Source organism: Micropterus dolomieu, linkage group LG17, assembly GCF_021292245.1.
Source record: "Micropterus dolomieu isolate WLL.071019.BEF.003 ecotype Adirondacks linkage group LG17, ASM2129224v1, whole genome shotgun sequence".
NCBI lineage: Eukaryota > Metazoa > Chordata > Actinopteri > Centrarchiformes > Centrarchidae > Micropterus > Micropterus dolomieu.
The window spans coordinates 25,276,372-25,301,015 of NC_060166.1; the positions used below are offsets into that span (position 1 = coordinate 25,276,372).

The 24,644-nt window shown below is 39.1% G+C and overlaps 3 protein-coding genes across 7 annotated transcripts in view; 1 reads left to right on the forward strand and 2 right to left on the reverse strand.

The window, feature by feature from the left end:
• Positions 1–3,485: 3,485 nt before the first annotated feature.
• Positions 3,486–16,342, forward strand: si:dkeyp-97b10.3. 3 transcript variants are annotated; one of them, XM_046074767.1, is made up of 18 exons: positions 3,486–3,659; positions 3,763–3,876; positions 6,457–6,488; positions 8,624–8,656; positions 8,901–8,972; positions 9,280–9,312; positions 9,400–9,435; positions 9,709–9,750; positions 9,845–9,894; positions 10,126–10,178; positions 10,260–10,486; positions 10,765–11,021; positions 12,602–12,727; positions 12,929–13,064; positions 13,279–13,326; positions 13,420–13,491; positions 13,652–13,942; positions 15,100–16,342. In XM_046074767.1, exons 2-18 carry the CDS (start codon positions 3,827–3,829, stop codon positions 15,126–15,128), a joined length of 1,587 nt encoding a protein of 528 aa, XP_045930723.1. In that variant the 5' UTR covers positions 3,486–3,659; positions 3,763–3,826; the 3' UTR covers positions 15,129–16,342. The 3 variants fall into 3 exon arrangements, with proteins under 3 accessions (XP_045930723.1, XP_045930722.1, XP_045930724.1); XM_046074766.1 differs by having other exon boundaries at positions 3,486–3,876; XM_046074768.1 differs by having other exon boundaries at positions 3,486–3,876; positions 9,283–9,312.
• Positions 16,343–16,609: 267 nt separating this feature from the next.
• il12a (interleukin 12a) lies at positions 16,610–18,653 on the reverse strand. Its single transcript, XM_046074706.1, is given in 7 exon segments — positions 16,610–17,028; positions 17,229–17,270; positions 17,413–17,556; positions 17,794–17,835; positions 18,124–18,249; positions 18,336–18,475; positions 18,635–18,653. Coding segments are annotated over 7 exon segments (651 nt in total). The 3' UTR covers positions 16,610–16,890.
• A 2,545-nt stretch (positions 18,654–21,198) lies between these two features.
• schip1 (schwannomin interacting protein 1) overlaps positions 21,199–24,644 on the reverse strand; it is a 40,047-nt gene continuing 36,601 nt past the window's right edge. For all 3 annotated transcript variants that reach the window (XM_046074560.1, XM_046074562.1, XM_046074561.1), the window contains exons 5-7: positions 23,969–24,092; positions 23,207–23,300; positions 21,199–22,108 (exon numbers count right to left, since the gene is read on the reverse strand). In XM_046074560.1, coding sequence (XP_045930516.1) covers positions 22,057–22,108; positions 23,207–23,300; positions 23,969–24,092 — 270 coding nt within the window. In that variant the 3' untranslated portion in view covers positions 21,199–22,056. The remainder of the gene's footprint in view (positions 22,109–23,206; positions 23,301–23,968; positions 24,093–24,644) is intronic.

Below are 24,644 nucleotides of genomic sequence, written 5' to 3' on the forward strand. Positions count from 1 at the left end.
AGTTTCCAGAGGGCTCTGAAATAAGAAATCAACAACACAGAGAGAGAAAGTGGGAAAGATAGAAGCAGAACAAGGCCATAACATAACACACTTTAAACAAAAATGCTGACAGGCTTAGTATAATATAGAGCAATAAGTGGAGGGGGTTGTGTAAGAGAGGGCAGAGTGTACTGGCTTCGACACTATACTGTAAAGACTTCTATATTTTTAAAATTAATTTACAGCATCAACAGTTGAAATAAAGGGGCATAATGAAAACTGGTGTTGTTATAGTGCTTTTTGAGAAACATGACAAAAACATCATCTAAATCACTGAAAATAGAAAACAAAAGTGTAAACTGTGTGGGTGAGATGAAAAAAACCCCAAGGGACTCATAAAACATCTCAAGCCAAGAGGTGGGGGGGGGAACAGACGACGACAACAGCAAACCGAGGTGACTGCTGAAAAACAATAAAATGTATAAAAATAAAGAACAAACAAATAGAGGCCGGGTAGATAATCAAAATGAAATCAAAGTGAAAAGGGGTGTTCGGTAGTGAGGTAAGCCGTAAGCAAGTCGCAAGTCACTAGCGTTTGAATGCAAGTCCAGGATTTGGTCTGCTATCAAATCAAATTAACATTTTTCTCTTGGTGATTCAAATCCCTGTATCTGAGAACAACACTGCTCTGTTTTGCACTGTTGCTGTCTCATATAGGGCATTTACCCTACTAAATGCACAGGAATGAATTTTAAAGAAATGCCAACTGTTATATACGCACATTATGCATTGTTCCGTTGTGTGTGATTAAATGAGGTTGCATCTGAAATCTCTTGTGGCTGGACGATCTCCAGAGCCTCTCTCCCATTTTCTCAATGCAAAGGTGTTGCTCTTTGTCCTTGTTCACCTCTCTCCAGCGTCTTTATGCAGGCACGGCTCTTTTGTTACTATGGATCTTTCCAGTGATAACTCAACCCATTGAAATTGAAAGGATATGGCCTTTCTCATCTCCAGAGTAAGAGGACACCTTTTGTGCATCTCTGTATGTGAATACATGTATGTTATAAAGAGAATGTTTGAGCACAGAGTAATGGGTTTTCTTCCTGCCTGACTGAGTATCCTTATATGCAAGTGACTGTGTGTTTTTGTGTTATTCAGAGCATGTGTGCGTCTATGTGATGGATAATGAGTCTGCACAATGAGGGCTCATATTAACCCTCTAGGGTGTGTGACATCATCGTTTCCAAACAGGTTGGTCGATCTGTAAAAAAAAAGCCTTGTCATAATAATACACACACACACACACACATACACACAGTGAAAGACTGTTTTAACTGAGCCACTGAGAGAAAGATTATGTCAGGGTTTCTTTTTGATACCTTGAGACCTTTCCCAATACCTGTTTTTTAAAAAGATCTCTTAGTTCAGATTTTTATGATTACAACACAATAGGGAAATATATAATTTCCAGGGCGGTTTAAAAAAAATATTTTTGGATTAAGTCCAAAGCATGTCTCAAGTCAAAAAGCAAATATTTCCAGTCTATCAATGGTTAACATGCTAACAATAGCACAATAGCCAAAAAAAGGGAAAACAGTGCATTAAATGTCTAGTTGCCTGTAAAGAACCAAAGCATCTATATGTGAGTAAAATGCACAACAGAGTTGCATTATCTGTCACACTCAAGGCATGGCTCTATAGATCAGTCGGTAAGTCCACCGGAGTGGAGAATCTCAACAACTATTGGATAAATTCAGGTTCCATTTTGTACAGCCATTCATGATCCCCAGAGGATGAACCTTGGTGACTTTGGTGATCGTCTGACTTTCCCTCACCACCAGCTGGTCAGAAATGATCACTTATCCTTAAATATCTCAACATCTCTTGATAGAGAAGAATTGGCATAAAGGTTTGTACTTACATTCATGGTTCTGGTGGGGGGGTTGTGTCATAGTGCCACCGCAGAGGGGCATAGGTCTTGAGCAGACCTAAAGTTGCATGAGTGTAATTCATGAGGTGGCATAAACAAAGTTTATACCTGCCAGTACAGCCTCGCAGAGCTGCTAGAGTGGCTTTAGTCATAGTCTTGTTAAACATCTGTTGATCTGAGGTCAAGTCTCACTAGCTTTTTCTCTAAAGTCTAGTTGAATCTTTAGGCAGACAAGTCCAAGTTTCAAGTTTCAAGCCTCCAGCTCTGATAATTTCATACTTGAAATGACTTGAATGTCTTCGTCTATTCTCTGAGCTAATCTTTTCTCTCACTTCCTCTCATCTCCTCTCCTCCTGACCTTCTCTGTCCTCCCCTCTGTCTAACCTCTCCTCCACTTCTCTCACTTTATCTCCTCTAATTTCCTGAGGTATTGGGGGTATCGTCTCACCACAGAGTCTGATGTTGTACTGTCTCTCCCTTCACTGAGGAGCTGATCTCTCCCTTAATACTCTGAGACTTGAATAATGTCCCTGTTAGTCTGCGGCATCTCTCTCTCTCTCTCCTCCCCTCTGCAAACTACATATCCAGCCATGAAAGTTGGACGAATGGATGGAAAGAGGAGAAAAGGAAAAAGATCAATGAGAGGAAGATCAATAGGAAAGCCCTTGATACTTCCCTCATTCTTCCCATTGGATCTCAGACGCTCACAGAAAGCTGTCCCTCTCTTGCTCTCTCTGATGGACAGTGAGTTTATGCCACAGATGGATACTTTGATTCCTTACACATTTCATTTAAACAATTTGCTAGGTTAACCATCGTGAATGTAGTTTGAATGTGTCTTCCGGTGCAAGGATATTTAGGGGAGGCATAGTTTTGGTGCTGTGTATGTACTTGTTTTGTTGTCTAATGTGACATCTGGTGGTGCCTTTACGGTAATGCAGGGATCTCTACAATCTGATGTGCACGTTTCCCGCTCAAAGTGACCTAGTTGCACTGTGGAGTGCTGGCTGCTTCTTTTATGTGCGGGAGAAAAAGTACAAATATGTCCCAGATGAATGCAGACATCTTATTTTGAAAGCCGGGTAAACAGAATATCTGTTTTTCTTGTTATTTTCAACTCTCCTTCTCTTTACTTAGTCTAGTACTTATAAACTGTTGGGTGTGTAAAGTAATGCAAAAAACTTACTATGCATGGGGAATCTACAAATGTCTAAAATGTTAAGTGGTTTTCTTTTCTGTTATCATTCCACAAACAACAGGGTCAGACATGCAGCTGATTTTAGTATAATGTGTCACAGCGAACATCTCCTCTTCTGCGCTACTAATCCTAAATATATTCTTGACATATAAAAAAGTGGTTAAAGCCTGGCTGTAAATCATCCACAAAACTTCACAAAGCTCGTGCAGAAGGCGGGATGCTGCACCCCGCCCACACGTGGCGGTCATTGGTGTGCTTTCACGTACTGCGCCGCAACTGCGCAGCACCGCTGATCTTAAAGACTGCACCTTCTGCTGTAACCAGCGCAGCATTGAACAACATGATGTGAAGATCTGTTTTCTTAAACTGCTTGCACCCAAGCGCAGTAGCCTATTTGTGAAATGAAACAATACATCCACATGTACACTGCAGAACGACAGACTCGCTGTTTTCTTTTCAGATTTTTGGAAACTATGATCGCCTTTTTTTGTCACATCCAGATGTTTTGTTTTGCTGAAGAGGAGATGCTGCGGGACTAATTGATGTTAAGAAGTAGTTCAGCCGCCAGGGCTCCGATATCCATTATTGCCTCAATTACTACCTAGCGCTTTAACAAGACACTGATTGCCAATGATAGGATCGTATTGCCTTTCAGGTGCTCTTAACGCGCAGGTGCTGAGCTAACAGAAAGTATAACGGGGTTTGCTTACAGACGGAGGATGGTGGCGAAGATGGCGAGCTGCGGAGCCTCTTGTCACTTGGAGGACGGGTAAGACTTTTTGTTGTTACCACGAAAAAAACAGATGAGTTTTGGCCTCTGGCTTTATATGAGTGTTTGTGTTTCATCGTGTGCAGTTTAGACAACGTAATGCATGCAGTGGATGCAGCGCTAAAATCGCTCAGCGTCAACATAGGAAGTGCTGTCTTTTGTTGCTGTCGGGCAGTCGGGCTCATGTGGTTGTGCTTTTTAAGTAAAATAAACAAATATACCATGAACTATACAATGCTTCCTTGTTATAAATTCGTATAACTGAATGTAGAAACAAAGAGGAAGAGGAGATCTCTGTTGGTGCCTCTCAGCGCTGCATGCTGCTGTGTTATTACAATGTGATGATTCACTGACAACAATGTATCATGACGCTGTTTGAAGAGACTATAGTGGGCGAGTAGCGTGTTTGATACCGTGAGATTACGATCTAAATATAGGTTAATAAACAGAAACAACTTTATAGGAGACTACTACAAAAGCAAAAAAAAATGCTACAGGAGAGAAAAACAACCAAATGTGATAATGTAACCCTATCTTACAGTAGACCACAAACAAGCACTTAAATGTAACTTGCTACTTACATTTTTATGATAATGCTCTGAAACACATGTGCCATGTTACACACAAACACACACAGATGTTCTTACCAACACATAGTCTAATTTAAAAAAGTTTTTATTTAAAAACTGAGCATAATCCTCATCTGATTCTCACCAATCTATGTAATAAATACAATATGTTTTAAAAGTTGTATTGTGAACCACAGACAGGTGAGGTGATACTGATGACTCATTGTCCTCTGTTAATGCTACTAAGTTGTCTCCTTGTCATCATTCACCCATAATAAGGACAAGGAAAGTCCCTGAACGAACAATACCACATAGGGTTTTACAAACATTGTACTACAACGTATTAAAATGTTCAGTGAAATTACTATTAAATGTTCGCGAGGAACATGTAAGTGGTTTAATTTAAAGGAAACTATATATAAGAAGGAAGTTTATTTTTTATGTTTATGACCCCACTATAAACATCATAGGGAAAGTAGTGAGGTTTAATATTAATGACTGAAGGTAGCAAAGGCCAACAGTTTTTTTTTTTTGTACTTGTGTGCAGTAGATGCGGACCAGCTGACAGTTGTTTATCTACGCACAGATGTTTTCTCTCTTCAGTATGTTTATGGGAAGTTGTAGGAAGCATGAAGACCTAAATGTTATGGCCGTTATCTTTCAGCCAGACACAGACCAACACCCTAACAGAGGATTTTGTTATCTTATTTTGGATTAGGGAGGTAGAACGTCTGAGAACTCATGCAGGGAGTTTAATCATTGTCTGAAAACATTTGGCCGATGAAAAAGCAACCTTTTTTGTCAGAGGAAGAGAGGATTACCATGGCAACATATGAGCCTCGGTGTTGTTGTGGTGTGACTATTTGGCAGAGCCGCAAACAAGTTGACCTTGAACAGAAGAAAACAGTGTTTCCTGGACAGATGTTTGAAAACAAAGGAAACTACAGTGCCTTATCAGGATTAACAGACGCCAAATGAAAGACTACAAATTGGTCAGGCTTAACAATCCTAATTTCCTGATGCATCATTTTGCTTTTGATCACCCAGTTTGGCGTTTTTAGGAAAAGACGCCAGACGGGATATGACCTACTTTACTTCTGCTGGTGGTGAACTCGTTCTTCTTGTGGAGTTGGCTCTCTGTCTGTTCTCCCTGATGGATCTCAGGCGTGTTGCCTCTTGTTAAAGCTCTGTCTGCGCCAACAGGTTGCTCCAGTCCTCTGCTCAGATACAAGATTTGAACTATTGCACTTAGATCTTTGTTTGTTTGATATACTACATTCCTGGATAGTCAGGCACAAATCACATATCAGAGGTAAATAGTCAGGAGGAACTGGTGTTGACGTCTGCCGTGCAGGGCTGGGCGTTATGGTTGAAGTTAATGTCACGTTAATAATATATATCACAATATGGCAGATGTGTCCAAAATCACAAGCAAAATAATCAAAATTATAATCAATGCAATGAAGTTATGCTTTATATGCTTTCATGTGTGCAAAACAAAACTTTCAATTACTCATTTTTAATTACAGTGTGCTTGGAATCAGTCAATTAGACAGCAGAATTTTGCAGCTGACCATATGAACACCATATGATGTTGTCATCACAATATAATAGCACTAAAATTAAATAAATTATTATATCGAATATGAATCGTCCAGCCCCACTGCTGTGTCTTAAACAGAAAGCAGTGTCCACATGAATCTGACCAGCTTTATTTAATGGTAAAAGTACTCGGCTAGTATCTTTCCACAGCTGGTTTCCTGTGCTATCAACACTGCCCTGAAAGTGGGTCAGAGTGGGAGTTTGGGTGGGAAGGTGAATCTATCATTCGACAGGATGGGTTGATGTGAGAAGTGTGAGAAAGTGAGATGCAGGCCGCTTGTACACGCTTCCTGTTTTTCTAATTCATGCGACGGGTGTTCGTGTTCGAAAAGCAGAAGTGGTTTGAAGAGCCTGCAGCTGCACACTTTTAATTTAAAGTTGTCTGAATGTTATCTCCTCTGCCCTACAGAGACGGAGATATCCCTGCGCCTGAACACAAAGGTAAACATTAACCCATTTTCAACACCCTCCCTCCGTGTCTGTCCTCTGGCTCTTTTTAATATTTAAAAGGCTTAAATCCTATTATTTTGTCACTACTTTTGTTTTCCTTCCTTCCTTTGGCCTCACTGATCTCCATATCATTTTCCTTTAAAGGGCAGCAAGATTTATGCACAGTCATACACTCACTTGTATCCCCAGTTTTGCATTTGCTATTTTTGCTAACTGCACCACCAGGTAGCTGCAAATTGAGCTTGCTGTATTATTTTGTTTGTCTAGATCGGACTGTAGGGACAGAGCACAATGAGTCATCAGTTTCACCTAACCAGTGTTTTTTTAGGAAGAGACGCAGGGTGGGATATGACCTAGCCTACCTTTTCACGCCTGCTGATGGTGAACTTGTTTTTGGCCTATCCTGTCATTTTCACAAATTTCACAGATTTTAAGTAGACTGTTTCTGAGTTGGTGATATCTCCAGAAATAATCTTTCTGCAGATTAAACTGACCCTTAGAGATCTCAAATTAACACTTATTAGATAGCAAAAAAAGCACTCTGTAGTTGACCTGGTAATAATAGATACACACTTACATACAACTGGTGATGATCTGAATTTTTCTCTCCTCATGCTGATGTAATAGGCTCAATACTGCCAAAGTTGGTGGCCTGCCATGTCTTAATGAATATAACAGGTAGCAGAAACACTGATTTTAATGACAATGACCAAGACACTGAATTTAGCAGACTTTGCTTCTTTTTCAGGAGTCACAAGCCAAAAAGGTTAAGAAACCACTGCTGTGCACCACACATCAACCCTTTCATGCCCTTGGTTTTGATATTTTTTTAGACCAGCAGATGGCAGGCAACACCCATTAAACTATCCAAACCTTTGTGGCTGTAGACAAGTGTGTGTGTGGATGTGGGTGTTTGCTCTCCACCTTGTTTGTCAGTCTGATGAAGGGAAGCGCCCATGCCAGAGTGAAGAGGGATGCCTGCTGGCCCACATGAGGCAGCAGAGAAAGAGATTGGCCATGGGAGGCATATGAGGACAAGGAGAGAGAAATGGAGGAGAGAGAGTGCAGAGGGAGGTGAAGCAGACAGATCGAGCAGAGTGGAGGAGAGAGATTGATGAGGGAGGTGCGGCGAGTGGAGCAGCGATGGCAGCATCTGCTTGTTAGTCTAAGATAAAACTCTGCGGGCCAGAGAGGATGGGCTCCATCCATTAGCCGGCCAGGCACCCAGCCAGATGGCTAGGCCCACGGACATTCACCGCTGCTGGGAAGAGAGGAGAAGCAGCTCCTCTGGACCCTTCTGTATAAATGCGCCAGAATGTTAATGCATGGCACTCATCACAGGCGTCTTCACAGGGAGCCACAGTTCAGCTGCTAAGGAATGATGGATATGTAAAACCTGGTGGTGTACGTCAGACATGCTGAGATTTTTTGATGACTAATATGGATGAAGATGTTTTTTTTTTTTTAAACACACACACAAACATAGAGGTACTCTAAAAGTAGAGGTCTCCACTGGGGCTGCACCTGTTAAAGAAATAGCCCCAGTGACAAAAAATAAAATTTGGTACTTTTACTCTTTTTTTCCTGACATTTCAATAGACAAGTCCATCTATTATTACTTTCCTTATGTAAGGAAATTCTTAAACAGTCTGAGTGTGGAGATGACGTGGCTGAACCTGAAGTTTTCTCTGCTTTTATGTTGCACGAGAAAGACAAATATGCATTCCCCCTTATACAACAAAACATTGGTTTGTTGAAAAGGACTGATGATAGCTACAAGCTTTACATATTATAGGGTGCTGTATGCTTGTTTTTGCTGTAGAGTTGTGGTTCCTGCTAAGGATAAATTAACACAAGACACTCTAGCTTTACTCTTCCTGAAGACTCTAACTGTTCATACATCAACTGTTGGGCAGTGAGTTGATGATGTGATCAAACCTTTAAAAGTGGTGAGTTCCCAAAAAGATGATGATGATATAGTTAACAAAAAATAATAATGATGTAGTAAGAGTAATGACTAATAATTTGGAAATGTACAAGGACTTTTTTTCACATTTTGACATTATTGCATCAGTTTTTACTGACCAAACCGCACTGACCTCAAAACAATTGCTAATTTGTTACAGATAATCTGACAGAAAGTGACAACAGTAGTTCAGGTAAGCACATATATCACACCGGACATTTGTTCTTTCCACATAACTATTACAAAATCTTCATCTTCTTCAAAACTTTGCCATCTGCAGAAAATCTAATTTGTTCTGAAGATTAATTCCTTATTTTATTTCCAAAGTCATATTACCTTCATGGCATGAATCCCTTTTACGCATCGTTCATTGGAAATTTGGTGCAAAGGTTTCAGCTCTCTCACATGTCCATGTTGCATATTGTTTTATCAAAAAGAGAACACAGGAACGTCCACTGAGGACAGCTCAGAGGGAGAGGAGGAGGATGAAGAGGAGGATGAGGATTCTGGTGAGAGATACACTTTGAATTGCTCCATTACAGCGCACATCTTAAAGGAATAGTTTAATTTGCTTATTCAGTTTCTTGCCATCATATCTGTACATTAAAAATGAAGCTACTGCCGGGAGATGGTTAGTTTAGCTTAGCCTGGCTCTGTCCAGGGGTAGAAAAAATCTGCCTACCAACACATCTAAATCTCACTAAGTAACATGTTATATCTCGTAGAAGTGTAGTTTCCAAAATGTTGAACTACTGTGTTCTATTCATTTCTCTCTTTCTCACCCTACCCTACGTCGTGTTCTGACATTCTGACCAGAAGGCTGCGCTGAGAAGGATGGCGGAGAGGGAGGTAAGAACCAACATCCTATTATCAACCCTAGAAAATTATTTTTTAAGAACGTTTTAACTGAGTTAATCTCCTTTGTGTTCTTTGCAGACAACAAAGAGGCTGATGCAGAGGAGGACAAACACGGTGCGATGCGTCAACATTGTGTCTACAAAATATCAGTACCTGTATTGTCAGACTATGCAACTTTTTATAACAGTCTTGTTAGTTGTTTACATCCAGACCGCCATGTCAGCTTGTTGTCGTAGTTGCCATGACTTTAGTGGTAACTTAGTGGACGTTGGCTACAGCCTTATCTTAATGGCAACCCTGTTTCATAATTATAGCACAAAATGTCAGAACACAGAATTTGATTTGACATGTAATTGAGCTTATAATTGGACTTGTTTTATCCTCTAGAGTCAGACCCTGGGCCTGAAGCAGGGGTTTCAAATGGGAAAGGTAAGCATATACATAACCGATGTAACACAACTAATCTTCTGGTGATAGCTTGTCTTCTAAATAACATCCCGTTTTTTGTCACACATTCTGACAGACGAGAGACACTTTAACATATGCTGTGACAAATGCAAAGCCATCCAGCAGGTGAGCTCTGAATCCAGATGTTTGTCTGGTAAAATGTGGTGATTTTAAATGTCTTGTCTGCCTGATGTTTTTAATTATACCTGATTTATATTTGACATTCCTCTGATATTGGAAAGGACCTTGTATAAGCCTTTCCTCCTTTGCGCATATCTATATATAGTATTTTAAAAATGTTTTAGCTCTGATGTTATAATTGTCCAAACACATAAACTGTGTTGGTTTGTCTGACAGAACCGTGGCTATGAGCTTGTTACGCCCAGGAGGATCACTAAGGGACGATTACAGTGAGTACCACTCTGATCTGCTCTGCACACATTTACATTGATTCTGTATGTACAGCATCACTGACTCTGTTTGTGTTTTAGGGTGCAGCTGGAAGGAGAGGGCACGTATGAGTGTTCGGTCACCGGCCTGGTGTTTGAAGCATCGGAGCGGGTGCTTGTGCGGTACTCCGTCCTGTCCTGGTCCAAGTTCGGCGCCTTCCTCCGGGACTCCTGGAAATTTGCTGGACCCATCTTTAACGTGGACACAATCAATAAGGATGCGTCTGTCCTCAAGTCCATCCAGTTCCCTCACTCTGTCTGCCTTGCCGGTAAGAATGGATATCAGTGTGGTCTCAGTCTTATGTGTCTTCTATGTTATGTTATGAACATCCAATATTTCTGACAAAGATGTCACCTGGAGGTTGTTTTGAATGTAGCTTATGTCTGTGAAAGTGAGGTACAATTCTTTATTATTAAGATTACGACCCATTTTAAGGCCTTTACAGAAAATAGTTAATTTTAGTGAATATCATAATCTTTTATATATAATTTAAAGATGCTCTAGGTGAAAGATAAGACCTTCTTGTTCTTTTTTATCCTGACACAGATCCAGAAAATGAGATGATATTCAGCGTCCTGCACATAAAGGACAACCGTCCACTCATCGAGCCGACAATGGACCACTCAGGTAGCCATGTGAAGTGGAATGTCACATCACTGTCACCCGTGGGTCCCATCATTCAGACGAGCCAATCTGTAGAGCACCACGGGGTGGTCCTGGTCTACAAGCAGCTGGGCGGTGACAGCAACAACAATTACAGCTTCCACATCTACCTGGCCACCAACAGTTCATCTGACATTAAGGTGAGTGTTGGTTAATAATGCGAGCGTCTTATTGTTACAAAGTCATCCCAGACATGGAAATTGATTCATTTCTTTAAAAAAAAATGTAGGCTCAAGCAGGCTCTAAAACAAACGATTGATAGTCTTCCTACTCTTTACTAATGCAACACTGTCCGGGCAGTCTTTGCTCTGTCTAATTTCTCCAAAACGTCATGTTTCATGTTGTTGCAGGATCCTATTTCATTTTGCCGCACTCAGTTCTTGGAAACCACGTTCAAGTAGAGCCTTTAATTTGTCAGTGTCGTGACTGAAAAAAGAACCTTAATAATAATAATAATAACTCAGGAACCAGTAATATTTCAGTACCTGTACGGTGATGAAATTCTGCAATTATGTTAGTGGATACACATGTTATGTCTGAATACATACACCGATGTTTATTAGATGCACTTCTAATGCCCAGCTTCTTAAGACACCAATACATTTCACATTTAATTACCATTTCGTATGCATAAAACCAATAACAATTCACTTTTAAAATAATGTGAGTCAGCCAAAGTGTCAACCTTCTCGTGACTTTTCACTTCAAAGCACATTTTGTGTTTTAATTGAGGAATTTTTCTCTTGACGTGCCACGAAAGACAAACAAAAAAAACACTTCCTTACATGCACGGCACAAAGAAATATTCCATTCATGAGATCATCACCTGAGCCTCTCTAAATTTTCACAACCTTTCTATCATGCCAACTAATGTACTGGATAAAACTCCAGCAAAATGCCTATGATACCTATGAAATTGTGTCTGAAAAGTAAGAACAGTATTAGAGGCAAAATGTAACTTTCACTTCATTTTTGGTAATTTCACTGGCGTTGATGGTGTAATACTTTATAGAACAGTCACCAGATTTCCAGGTTTGTGTAATACACCGAAGTGAAAATCTAGCAGAGAGTTGTTGTCATGAAATTATTCAGTATATTACAGTGCAAAAACTCTATGATAGACTACATTATATCATATTGTCTATACGCATAAATGTGAGCATCTGTTTAAGTGATCATTGACTCTCTGGTGTTATTGACCTTATCAAACACTATGATATATATTATATGTTATTTTGTGCTTTTGTTTAGACTAGCCTTTATGGTCAAGTAAGAAATGTCAGTGGTATGTGTCAAAATGGTACTGATGCAACTGGTGTGTGTATTACTGTAAGCGCACCACATAATTCTGACAGCTGCATGACAATAATGCTGAGTAATTTAACAACATTTAACACTGCGCTGCTGAGGTCACGCAGGAAGTGTGCTTGTGGTTGCGTGAGCATGTGTGTTGGAGAGGATGCAGCAAGTGAATAATCATACTTTATTTATTTTAACCTGGAAAATTGTAGTAATTTGTGTTTTCCCTTCTGATGATTTTTTCCATCACTGTGTATAATGCTAGCCTGTCCAGCAGTCACTGACCGGGTCTGAACTCTGAGTGGTTTGTTCTTCAGACACGCCTTCAGTTTTTCCACTTCAACTATGGAAAATGTCATCTGCAAGAAACTGACTTATCTTCTGCCTCGTCTTGTCTACCTGCTGTCCTTATGTGAACCAGGATGTAAACAAACAGGTGCGGGGCTACAAGAATCGTTACATTCAGATAGACAAGCCTCCCACATGTAAACTGGATGAGGGGACGTATCGTCTCATGAGCGAGCCAGAGGGAGACATCAAACCTCAGGTGTGTCTCTTTGCATGTGCATGTGTGTCTGCACACATGTTATCTTTTATATTGCAACTTATGTGTTGAAAACTACAGTATTGTGACTGTCAAGTGCAACACCATTATCATCGTCATCATCATCCTCGTTAAGTTTGCATTTGTTATGCATTGACTACACAGTTACAGCATTTTTCATTATGTGTATGTGTCTCTGTGCAGGATTTGAAATTCACCCTTGCTGTGACTAAGATGAAGGGCTACTTTGAAGCTTTCTTTGAGCAGCCTCCTCCCTTTAAACTGTGTCTCATAGAGATTAACACTGAGGAGACTGTGTGGTCCGCAACCATCAGAGAAGGTACCAGTGCATTTAGTCACATTTGATGATTTGCAGGTGAAAATCATCTAGGTGTTGTGGCTAAAATCAGGCTATGTTTGTTTGAATAGTCAAAGGTTTTGCAAACATTTTTCAAATGAACCAAAACATGTTCACATGGTGTTTTAAATGTTTCTTTGTTCGAATGTGGTTTCTACTCCAGAGTGATGACAATCTGTTTTTTCTCTACTCTTAGGTGACTGTGTGGATAACACAGAAAAAAAGGCAAGGAAAAGGACAAACAGTAAGCTGCTTGTTTTTCTTTCTTTTAATCAGATCTGTCCATCACAACATGATTTCAGCTTCTACAGGTTATATCTGGTTATATCTCTCCTAGGCAGACAGAGGAGCAGCAGCCCCTCAGAAGAAGAAACTGCCTGTAAAAGACCTCGATGGCAGGACGAGTCAGGTGACTTTCCACGTCTTTTACTAACTAGTAATTTGAGAGGAACTTGAAGCATATCTTTGTTTAGGCCCAATCAAGTTACCAAAACCTACTTCCAAATGCACCTCTCTGTCTAAAATTATACTGAAATAAAGTACCAGTGTGTGTTGTGTGTCTTTTCCAGATGGAGTCAAAAGAGTGATGACTCTGGGCCAGGACATGTCCGAGAAGCAGCTACTGCAGGTGGCCAAGCGGCTCGGGAAGGAGTGGAAGCAGGTGGCCATCTATCTAGACCTGAACTCCAGGGAAGTGGACGATATCCAGGCAGCAGAGAAAGATGTGACCATGCAGAAACTGAAGATGCTGGTGGAGTGGAAGAGCAGAAGGAGGCCAGGAGAGGCCACGGCGCACCACCTGTGGAAAAGTGTGGAGGAACTGGATGACTTGCCAAATGAGGTCCATCAGACACTGCACGGTAATAAACTACAGACAAACATATGAACCATCTAATAATTATAATAAAAAAACACCAGAGCTAATATGATCATGAGTCAATTCATTTCATCAATTGACCATAATTTTGATAATTTATAAACCAGTCCAGCAATAAAAAAACTATCAAGACCAAGAGTCTATAGCCATGCTAGCAGCACTGTGAGACTATATTTAGACATAGTGGTGATTTAAGGTAAACGCTAATGTTAGTATTCTGAAAGACTCACAGTGACAATGATAACATGCTGTTTAGCAGATGTTTACCATGTTATCCATGGTAGTTTAGCGTGTTTGCATGCTAACATGTGCTAATTAGAACTAAATTACAAAGTGCAGCTGAGGCTGATGGGAATGTCTTCAGTTTTGCAGGTATTTGTTCATAAACTGAAGTACTGGACAAATTGACATTTTGAACTGTTGGTGGTGGCGCTAGATAAAAACTCAGAGTCCTTGCAAACCAAAGACATAATAAAAAAACATGAATGTGCAAACCAAATTTTATTACAATTCATTCAATAGTTGTTGAGACATTTCGCTAAAATTCACAAATGTCAGCCTGCTGTGGTTGTAGTGGAAAAGTCAGGGTATCACCTAAGTCAGTATGATTTATCCTCTGGGGATCATGAATTTATTTAGAAAATTCTGTGTCAATCCATCTAGTAGTTCAGATATTTCGGTCTGGACCTAATCCTAGCGTATAGATGTTGGGAACAGCATTACAAATGCTGAAATGTAATTATATTCTCACTCACACAGGAAAATAAAATTAATACTTTTATTTATTTAACTAGCCCTGATCCAGAGCTCTATATTACAGCACAATCTGCTCAAATGTGTTCCTGCATGTTGGTGGATAGATGTCTTCTTAGCTACCTATAAGCTGGGAAATATGAGTTAGGTGGCTGAAATACCAATTTAAGTCAGTACAAGCCATTAAAAAAATAGTTCAGGACTGCTTCCTTGCCCACTGCCCAGAGTGCTCAGTACTGTCACTGGTGGCCATAAGATATGTAATGTATATTATACTGTTCTACGGTTTGATCAAAATAAGGATCCATAGATTCATCATGGTTCTAATGACCACACATACACAATGGGCAGACAAGTTATTCTGTTTTGTTTTTTGTCATTTTTCAGAGATGATGAACAATCGAGCAGCTAAGTGAAAGGCCACCATCTGGAAGAAAAACTAAATCTCAGGAATACAACAAAGTAGAGTCGATCTACGAACCAAACATCAGCTCTCAGTTTGTGTTTCTCCTTTGTACAACATGCCTGGACATGAAACTGACTGATGGGCTTCTGTCCTGCAGCATTACATGAAAAGGGCCATTGTTTATCTTTCAATGGGCACTTTCCCTCATTTAGTTCAAAGTTTGTGTAGCCAGAATTTGATGCTTAGAATTATTATGTTCAACAATAACCACGAGGTAAAGAGGTGTAGAGGTTGTTGAGAATATTTAGTAGCTAATCGTGTAGCCAGTAACACATGTAAATGTAGGTGCTGCAGTGTTGAAACTGCAAAAAATGGGAAAAATCCAACCTGTGTCTTGTTTCACTTTTAAATGTTATGTTTGTGGGACTTTTTAAAAAACAAGTAGGCATTACATCACATGCATATGCTTGTGACTGTCCAAAAACATCTTGGATGTTTTTTCAATTGCGTTTTTATATCTGCAGATTTGTGCATATTTGTAAATCTCTTTTTTTTTACCAACTTTTTCAAACCTGTGATCTATTTTTCTACTTTGTCTGTTTATGCCTATTTGTGCTGAACCTGTAGAACTAAACTGAGTCATTTAATTATGTTTATTTTGTTTAACTTGAATTATGAACCCATTCCTGCTCTCACGTGACTAGAATGCTCATTTTGAGTTTTGTTAAAGTGTAAATGTTGTTTGTTTGTGTGTATTACAAAAGTGTACACTGTTGGGAAAAAAACCAAATCCTAAGCATTTGGATTCAGGGCTTCATTTAAGTAGTCTACCTGTGTGAGTGCAGCTACAGCCTAGCAACATTCATATATTTTTCGAGTCATCTTTTCAAGGCGTATTTCATATCTGTAGAGGTTAGAACAGTTAACGAAAACAAAATATACTGTAAGATGCCTCTGGACATATTTTAAATGTTCTCAACATCCCTGCATTAGTGACAGATTTGTTTCTCTTTTACCCGTTGCCAAATGACACTGTTTCTAGATAACACTATTTGGGAAAAGCTGTAGAAATGGCATCTGAAATGTCGAATATTTTAGGGTTGTCCATGCTGATATTATGCAGTAATACCACCAACAATCCAGTCCGTCCTTTTTGCACTTGGTTTCTATCCTATCTGAGTCCCTCCGAAGAACTGTGGAATAAATGTTGACTGAATTACAAAAGAAGGTCTCCCGGTTGTTTCTTTCTTACTTCTTTCTTCAGTAGTGTTATCTGTAATTACTGGTAAGTATCATCAGTTCTATTTTAATTTGCAACCACTTCCAGTCAAAAATGACTTCCACTTCAACACTTGATACCAAAACATATTTATATTTATTTATTTATATTTATTATAAATAACATCACAGGCCATCAAATAAATAAATAAATAGATGTAATAAATATATCACAAATAAATAGATAAATAAATAGATACATTCCCCCAAATATTGGAATACATTCATATATTTAAATGGGCCAAAATGGCCCCACTGCTAACCTTAGTAATAGTTTGACTGTCACTCAGCTCTCACTGTATGAAGAGACTGGAGTCTGGCCATCTAGCTTATGCCTGAGCAGTAATCATGCAGTGTAAAGCACTACTTGGTCAGTAGTTGTAAATGATAGTAGTGAATGATCGAGAAGGCTTGTTTAGTTGGGATGAAATAAAGGAGAAAAGATATTGTGGTATTATGATGGTGGTGATGATGATGATGAGGTTGCTGGATGTTTACTTCCTGTGGTCTCCTGAGGAGATATAGCCCATAGCTCGGTTGATGGTGATGGTTCGAACATGGAAGCCCCTCATCATCTTACACATCTCCTGCCTGTTGCTGAAGGTGTCATTTCCCCACATCTGGGCAGCTTCCTCCTAAAAGGCAATGCAAAAAGGAAACACCATGAATGCACAATAATCACCTTCCAGTTTCACACATAATCACAAAAAAACCCACCCTAACTTCCCTGCATGTTTTTTTCAAGGATAGATTTTATCTCAGTTTTCCTCTTAAAGACAGAACGATGAGGAGTAAATAGGGAACAAACAAAAAAGAAGGAATAGAAAAATACCTCTGTAGAGTCGTTCTCTCCATTCGGCGTCAGGGAGCAGTTCTGTATAAAGCAAAGAAAATTTCGTCAGGCGACTTTCAAACGTTATTTCCCAGGAGATTCTCTCTCACTACTTAAAATCATGACTCTGTTTCACTCTATGTATTTTCTTTTTACCCCTCCCACACATGCAAAATAAACACACCATCCTCAGGCTCTGTATTATTCCCAGAGTTTGGTCCAGAAGTGGAACTTCTTTCTCAGGACTTATGAGTGTGGAGCTGCGGTAAGACTGAATAACAGCGGTGTAGTGGGTCAAGTCCTTCATGATGTTCCTCAGACATTCACTCTGTCAAGACAAACAAGAAAAATTACCCATCAATTGTCTGTCTGTATTATAAAAAATTTGAAAATTTGAACAAGTGATTGGGGGTAGCCTATAATGTCACAATTATGATGTGTAGAGTAGACAACCAAACACAAATGTAAAGCTTTATTCAAGTAAAATAGATACTGGATTTATAATTTATAATTATAATATATATATCAATTTGGCATCATGGAGCATTAAAAAAATAAAGCATACCTCACTAAAGGATGAATTCCTTTGCATCATGCATCCTGTGTTCTGTGGGATAAAAGACATTTTAAACATGAGCCATTTATTGATGAACTAATTTCACCAGATGCCCATAATCATCTTTATACCATTATAGGTGGTATAGCTGTTTCCATTAATTAAGTACAAAAACAACTGAATCCTCATTTCTTTTTTGAAAAATTAAAAATATGCCTCAAAGAATCATTAGGATTTATAGCCTTACAAGAAAAGTAAAGATAATTCAATCATGAGCTGGTCTTTAAATAATAACTCCAAATTCATAATTTATCTCACTGTTAAATCAACAAGTTTCACCTGATTCAGAGTGGGTGCGCAGGCCAGTACTGTCTCTGATTTGCTCCTCACCACCACTGTATCAGAGGTGATGCCGTAACACAAAACATCCTGTAAGACAAGATAATGCTATTCATTGTTAACAAACTACAGAGGTGTGTGGCAGAGTAAAACAAAGAAATAATACAGTATTACAACATAAAAATGCTACAATAAATTGTACTCACACCGACGAGAAGCCCCGTGAGATTCCGCAGGAGGTCCTTGAAGAGCGATGGACAGTCTCCACACTTTTCTGCGCTCGGAGTGCGCACCGGGAGTCCCGTGGATGTGCGCCAGCTCAGAGTCAGCAGAAGCACACAGCTGGCGAAGTCTGCATGACAAGAGAATAACAACCATAAACACATGCGTCTTATGGGTCTATACAATCCTACTGGTGCTCAACTTGCATGACTAAACACAGTAGAACAATATGGGAAAAAATAGTAGCCAATCTTAGATCTCATTCTGTGTTTCAGGCTTGCTGACTTACAGAAATTATAGATAGCCATCTTTCTGATCTGATTGATATCGTTGGTCGAGCCTGGTAAATCAACACTGTGTTGCTGCCTTCTTATCTGATGGATTTATATGTATTCATAGGGGATTCCCTCGGCCTGCCTGCAGGAGGGCCAGCAAATGAAAGCTAACGTAACATTGAAATTTCCTCATCGGTGTTCCAGCACACACAGTGAAAACGAGAAGTCGCAATGTTTGTATCATGAAAGCAACTACTGGTGGGAAAAAGTCAACTCAAAGTGTAATGCAACTGTGATTTAGATACAATAGCCAACTTAAGGTTTTGCATGCGCGTAGGCCTACTGATTTGATTTGCCAAAAATAAATAGCCTATGATTAGATGAGTAGGCCTACAGAAGATAAATAATAGATGAGTATATCATATGAAATTGTTTTTAGTTAGCTCTTATGCAGATTTGCAAGGAAGCGGCTGCAAACCGCACCAACATAAATGATAAGTAGCTGTATGATGATAAGAATGTGGTCCAGTCCGCAGCAGCAGTAGCACATGGGAAGTGGCAGCGTTTTATAAACAGTGGAATTAACCACAGGCTACCACAACATATGGGATCTATACCTTCTGTCAGTACAGCATCTGAAAAACACACCGAATAAAAACAATAGACAGGAATCTTATCGAAAGAGATTCCACCTCATGTGTGCAAATACTTTTTAACAAATACACATGTTGACGGACTACCTCTGCCCCGCATCTGTCTGACCCACCAGGTCATGCCCAGTCAATGTCACTGCGGAGGAGGGTTCGTTTGGGTTTTCCCTCTGCCTAGCACGGGTGGGCGGTGGATTTATCACTGCTCTGTTCTCACGTAAAGATACCAAGATCACGCAAACGAGCAATCCCAAAATGTTCTAAAATATATCTCTGTCCTCAAGCACTGTGATTAAGTAGGCCTACTATTTTCAGGTTGCTTCTGTTTTACACTACTTTATTCTTCTACTGCACCACATTTCAGAGGAATATACTATAATATTTCTACTCCACAATTGCTTTGCTGATTAAGATTTTGCATACAAAACATATGATCAGTTTATAAAATATGATCGATTAAACGACAGTAGTTATAATTAGCTCCATCTTAACAAGCAACTATTAAAATACTGTTTAATGCATCAGTAATAATACAGCACTCTGAAAGGAGCCATTCTGCATCATAAGCACCTTTTTTATTTGCAGAATTCTGCTTAGGCTATAATATTTCTGACACTTTACTTAAGTAATATTTTGAATGTTTGTCTTTTACTTAAAAGGCCAGTTTTTTTGTGAAGGATCTGAACACTTTTTCCACCACTTACGTACTTATCCATGTAAGCACAACACAAATGCTATTTTAAAGTGATATTGAAAGCTAATTTTTTCATCTTATATAGACTACAATGATCTATTTGTAGGCTATATGTTGTGTGGGGATCTCAAAGTTCTTTGTTAAATTTATGTGGAGAATATCTACTGTAGGTTTTAGTATAATATATAAAATTTAATTAAATGCTTGTTTGTTATAATTTAAACATATTTTGGGTTAAATATATGAAACGGGAGTATATAATAAGGTTGAGAATTAACTTTCAATATTAACTGTTAAGCCAACGTGGACAAAGGTCCTCAGAAAAATGTATATCGAACCATCTACATTTCCATGACAACTGGGCAAATTCATTTGCTGTGATATGATTTAAAGCCCCAGAACAGCTACTAATGGGCCTTATGGTGAGATTATTTTGCCATTTTCTGTTTCCAAGGTCAGGAATGAACTTTAAATGTAAAGTATTTTTCAGATGTTAGGCTATATTATAGCAAAAGTTTGGTAATCAGTATTTGAGACGTGTTCAAGTCTCAAAATAATATGAAATTCATCAGTACATACAGCATGACTACATCCTGTCCTTTCACCCTTTAGTCCCTGTTTTTGTAAGGAAGTGCACTCTCTGAAATGACAGTGGTCAGTAAGTGGTTGACAGGAGTTTCCTGGCCTTTCTCTGGCTTCACTGCAGCATATGAAAGTGTGAAACTTACCATCACTCTTTGAAGACAGTATACGATCAGACAGATGACCCACCAGGGTGGTGGGGGGGGGGACTTCCTCAGTGAAACATGTATATTACATGAAAAATAACATTGTATTCATTACTAAATCTTCCAGTCATATAGAATACTTTCTGAACATGTATACCATGAACCACAAGTGACCATTCATAATATTTTTGAGAGTCCACAAGCTTTTTCACTTGAAAGAAAAATTCCTAATTGCAACTTTAAAGGGGTTGTCCAAATTAATATGGAGTCCCTTTAGAAGTAGTACACTAACCCCCAGTGAGAGAGTGATGATGAGGCAAGACCGAAACAGAGTTGAGTCATACTATATGAAATGTGATGTTTTAGTCTCACTGCAGTTGTGACCAGTGATTACACTTCCTACATTCATTAGAAAGAGGAAGCTCATTTGAAAGAGCAAATACCTCCAGCTGACTTGCAGCAACATGCAGCTTTACAAATTCAACAAATAGCGCAACAAACCAACATATATGAAACAAAGTTTATTCTTTATTTTACATATCTGTACATAAACATTTCTTCCCTCAATAAAGTTTCTGATTACAATAGGATGAAAACAATATTAACACACTTATTCATTTAAAATGACTCGTGTCAGAAAATCAACATTCACAAAATGTTGAAGAGCAATTAGAGTGAACGTATTACCAAAAGCTACGACTCCACTACAAGGCAGGCATGTTTCCTTTACACTCTTTTAGCACCTTCAAATAAACATTTCTCAGTTGAAAACTACCATTGTGCAGAATAAAAACAGGTCGACTTTGAAATACTTTAAAATTACTGTCCAACTTAAAATGTTCTGAAGAAGTTAGTTTCCATCAGCTTTTTTTTATACAATGTTGTTTCTTTTTTCTCATGACTGACTTTCTACTAAATTTTGCACTATTATTTTATTTTTTTCCCACAATTTTTGCATTTGACAGTTATAATTTAGTGGCGAATGTAGAAAGTTAAAAAGAAACAATCGCAAAGCAAGGCCGATCACTGCACAGGAAGCTGGGGACAGAATCCATGACAACACACAATCAGTTTCCTCTTCTCCCAGGAAGCAGGAAGTGCTCCTCTGTCCTTAGCACTGGGAGAAATCACAGAAGCAAAAGAAAGAGAGTGGCCTTCTTCTGTGCTGCTGCTGGAGTCAATAGGTTGGACAGGAGGTTAGACATTGGGAGACGGGGAAGCAGCAAGGAGCAAAATACTTGGGACAAGCGGGCAGGATTTGGATCGACACAGGGCAGAGGTGGAATGGCCTAAGGGGAAAAGTCTGGTTTGGAGCAGGAGCTTAGCTTGGCACAGGGGAGAAAGGTGGAGCAGGGATGGGCATCTTATTTAGATAGGGTCCTCTCAGCCAAATGTTTCTGCTGGCTCTCAGCATGCCTGGAAAAGGAACATAAAGTCACATAAAGCACACATCTAGTGATATTTTATATTTTTCTTCCAAAGAAAAGACCCAAACCAACAATGAACTGAACTTAGTAACAAGTATTGTCTGTTTAGCTGAATTTAGTGAAGCTTATTCCTTTGTGCCGTTCCATTATTGTTCCATTGTTGTCCAAAAAACATTAAACCATGAAAAAAACATACGAGTAAACCGTGCAGTTGTATTGACATGTGACATGTTATTTTGAGTCAATCTCAAATACACCGTCCTGCTGCCCTAAGTGCTCATGATAGCACTTAGGGCAGCAGGATCACTAAATTGGTGGCTGAAAATATTCCCTAACTAACCGCTGGCAATAGACAAATGCACCTTAAAGGGGAACTCCACTAATTTTACATTTCGCATTTTATATACAGTCTGTTTACAGGTTACAGGTATTACTGTATATGTTAAAAAATGCTGTATGAAGCATTTTGTAGCTACAGAGGGAGGTACTCCAAGTCACTTAAATTGCCTTCAAGTGACGTCAGTGTCGGCTGAATATAAAAGATTCTTGGGGTGTGAAGCTAGAAAGACGTGATCTGACCAGACCTCTGTAGTCCCTCCTCATCTCTGCTTGTGGTTAGCAACATGAGGCTACATTAGCCGCTACTAGCATAGTAGCACCCAAATCTCTGACCAAACTGATGTGGTCATGTTGCATTGTTGGCAGACGTAAGGTTTTGATTAGGAAGAAAAATGCGGAATAATATTTTTCCTACGTTGTTTTTTTAACTGAGTCATCATGAGTTCGACAATGTTATAGCAGTGAAAGATTAAATTGGTGGAGTAATCTTGAGTTGTTTCAGGAAGTCTGTATAAATTTGGTAGTTATTTCTAAATATTTACAGCGTCAGTAGGAACAAATGTGCCCCCAACAGTGTAGGCTTTGCCAGAGAGTATTGAGAGATGGACTAACGCCTTTTTCATGAGATTTCTTGACAATATCTCTTTCCGACCTTATTCTTTAAAAAGATTTTTCAATAAAACACAAGATAAGTAAAAAAAATAATAGTAAATGCAGTTCAGTAAGTTCCTCATTAAGAGACTCTGACCTAGTGAGGTCCTCTATGTCAACCAGCATGGCATCTTGCTCCATGTGTAGTTCATCCCGAATCAGCAGCAACTGTACAAGCTCCTCATTCAGACCTGGAGTGGTAGATAATATGAGGTAGAATATAAAATATATTATATAATATAATATTACTTTAAACACCCCAATGACCACAGTTGACCATAAAACACATTCTCTTGTGACCTGCATCCATAGATCTACATCTACATGCAATACTGTACAGTATGTGACCGCCTAAAATCTTCCACTGTGGCTTCATAAAATGACCTCACAAAGCCATCAAAAACATTATGAGCTCTGACCACACATCAGTGGCTGCGGTTGTTTTCACATCACATGTTTGAGCTATTGTTCCTTCAGCTTTGCCAGACAATATGAAGAGCTAACAAAAGAGATTTTCAGGGAAAGTCTGTTTTGTAAGTAAAAACTGGCTAATGCTTTTGGACTCATGGGGATTTTTGGAGCTGTTTAATGTAAGATGACAGATTATTCATCCAGGATCAATGATCTGTACAGTGCGGTAACAGTAAATGCTGAGGGGAAGCTGTCAAGTGGTACAATTCTTTGAACTGACTAACATATATAAAAGTACTTTCACATCCACTTAGAGGATTAGGGGTCAGTATGCATCTGCATGTTTTTCCCCATTTGCTCTCTTGCTCATTTCTGCAATTGAAAGTGGAGGTCAGCGACTCTGCATATGTGTGTATGTACTGTATATGTGTGTATGGGGTCAACTTACTCTCAATCTGGGAGTGCAGGTCATTGACTATAACCTGGAGCTGTCCAAGAGTCATATCTCTCAAGTCGGTGGGCTTCAAGCTTCTCTTCATTAGACACTCACTGATGTGAGGCATATGTGGAAGCTAAAACACACGCACGCACGCACACACACACACACACACACACACACACACACACACACACACACAGTGTACGTGAGAAATACATGTTAGACCTTATGCGTTCCCTATCTGAGGGGTTGAAACCTCATGACATGGATAAAAACAAGGTTCAGCTACAAAGAATGTTCCTGCTGTAGAATTAGTTTTTTGGACCTTTGTGTCATATGCTTCAGTTCTTGCAAGAAATAAGATACTGTATACTATTGTAAGCGCATGGACCTATTATCATCTGATCGTATATATTATTAAATAAGTAAGAAACAGAAAATGTATCATTCATCAAGCAACACTGCCAAACATTCACAGGTGCTAGGTTCTCAAAAGTGAGGTCGTTTTCTGTCTCTGAGAATGGCCAATTGGCATTTATCTCTATTTTCTGATATTTTATACTAAACAATTGATCTATTCACTGTAAAAGAATAATCAGCAGGTTATTTGCTAATGAATATAAGAGCTTAATGTAGCCCTAAATTTGCTGAAATCTGCTTGGCATGAATTATTAACAGAACAAGA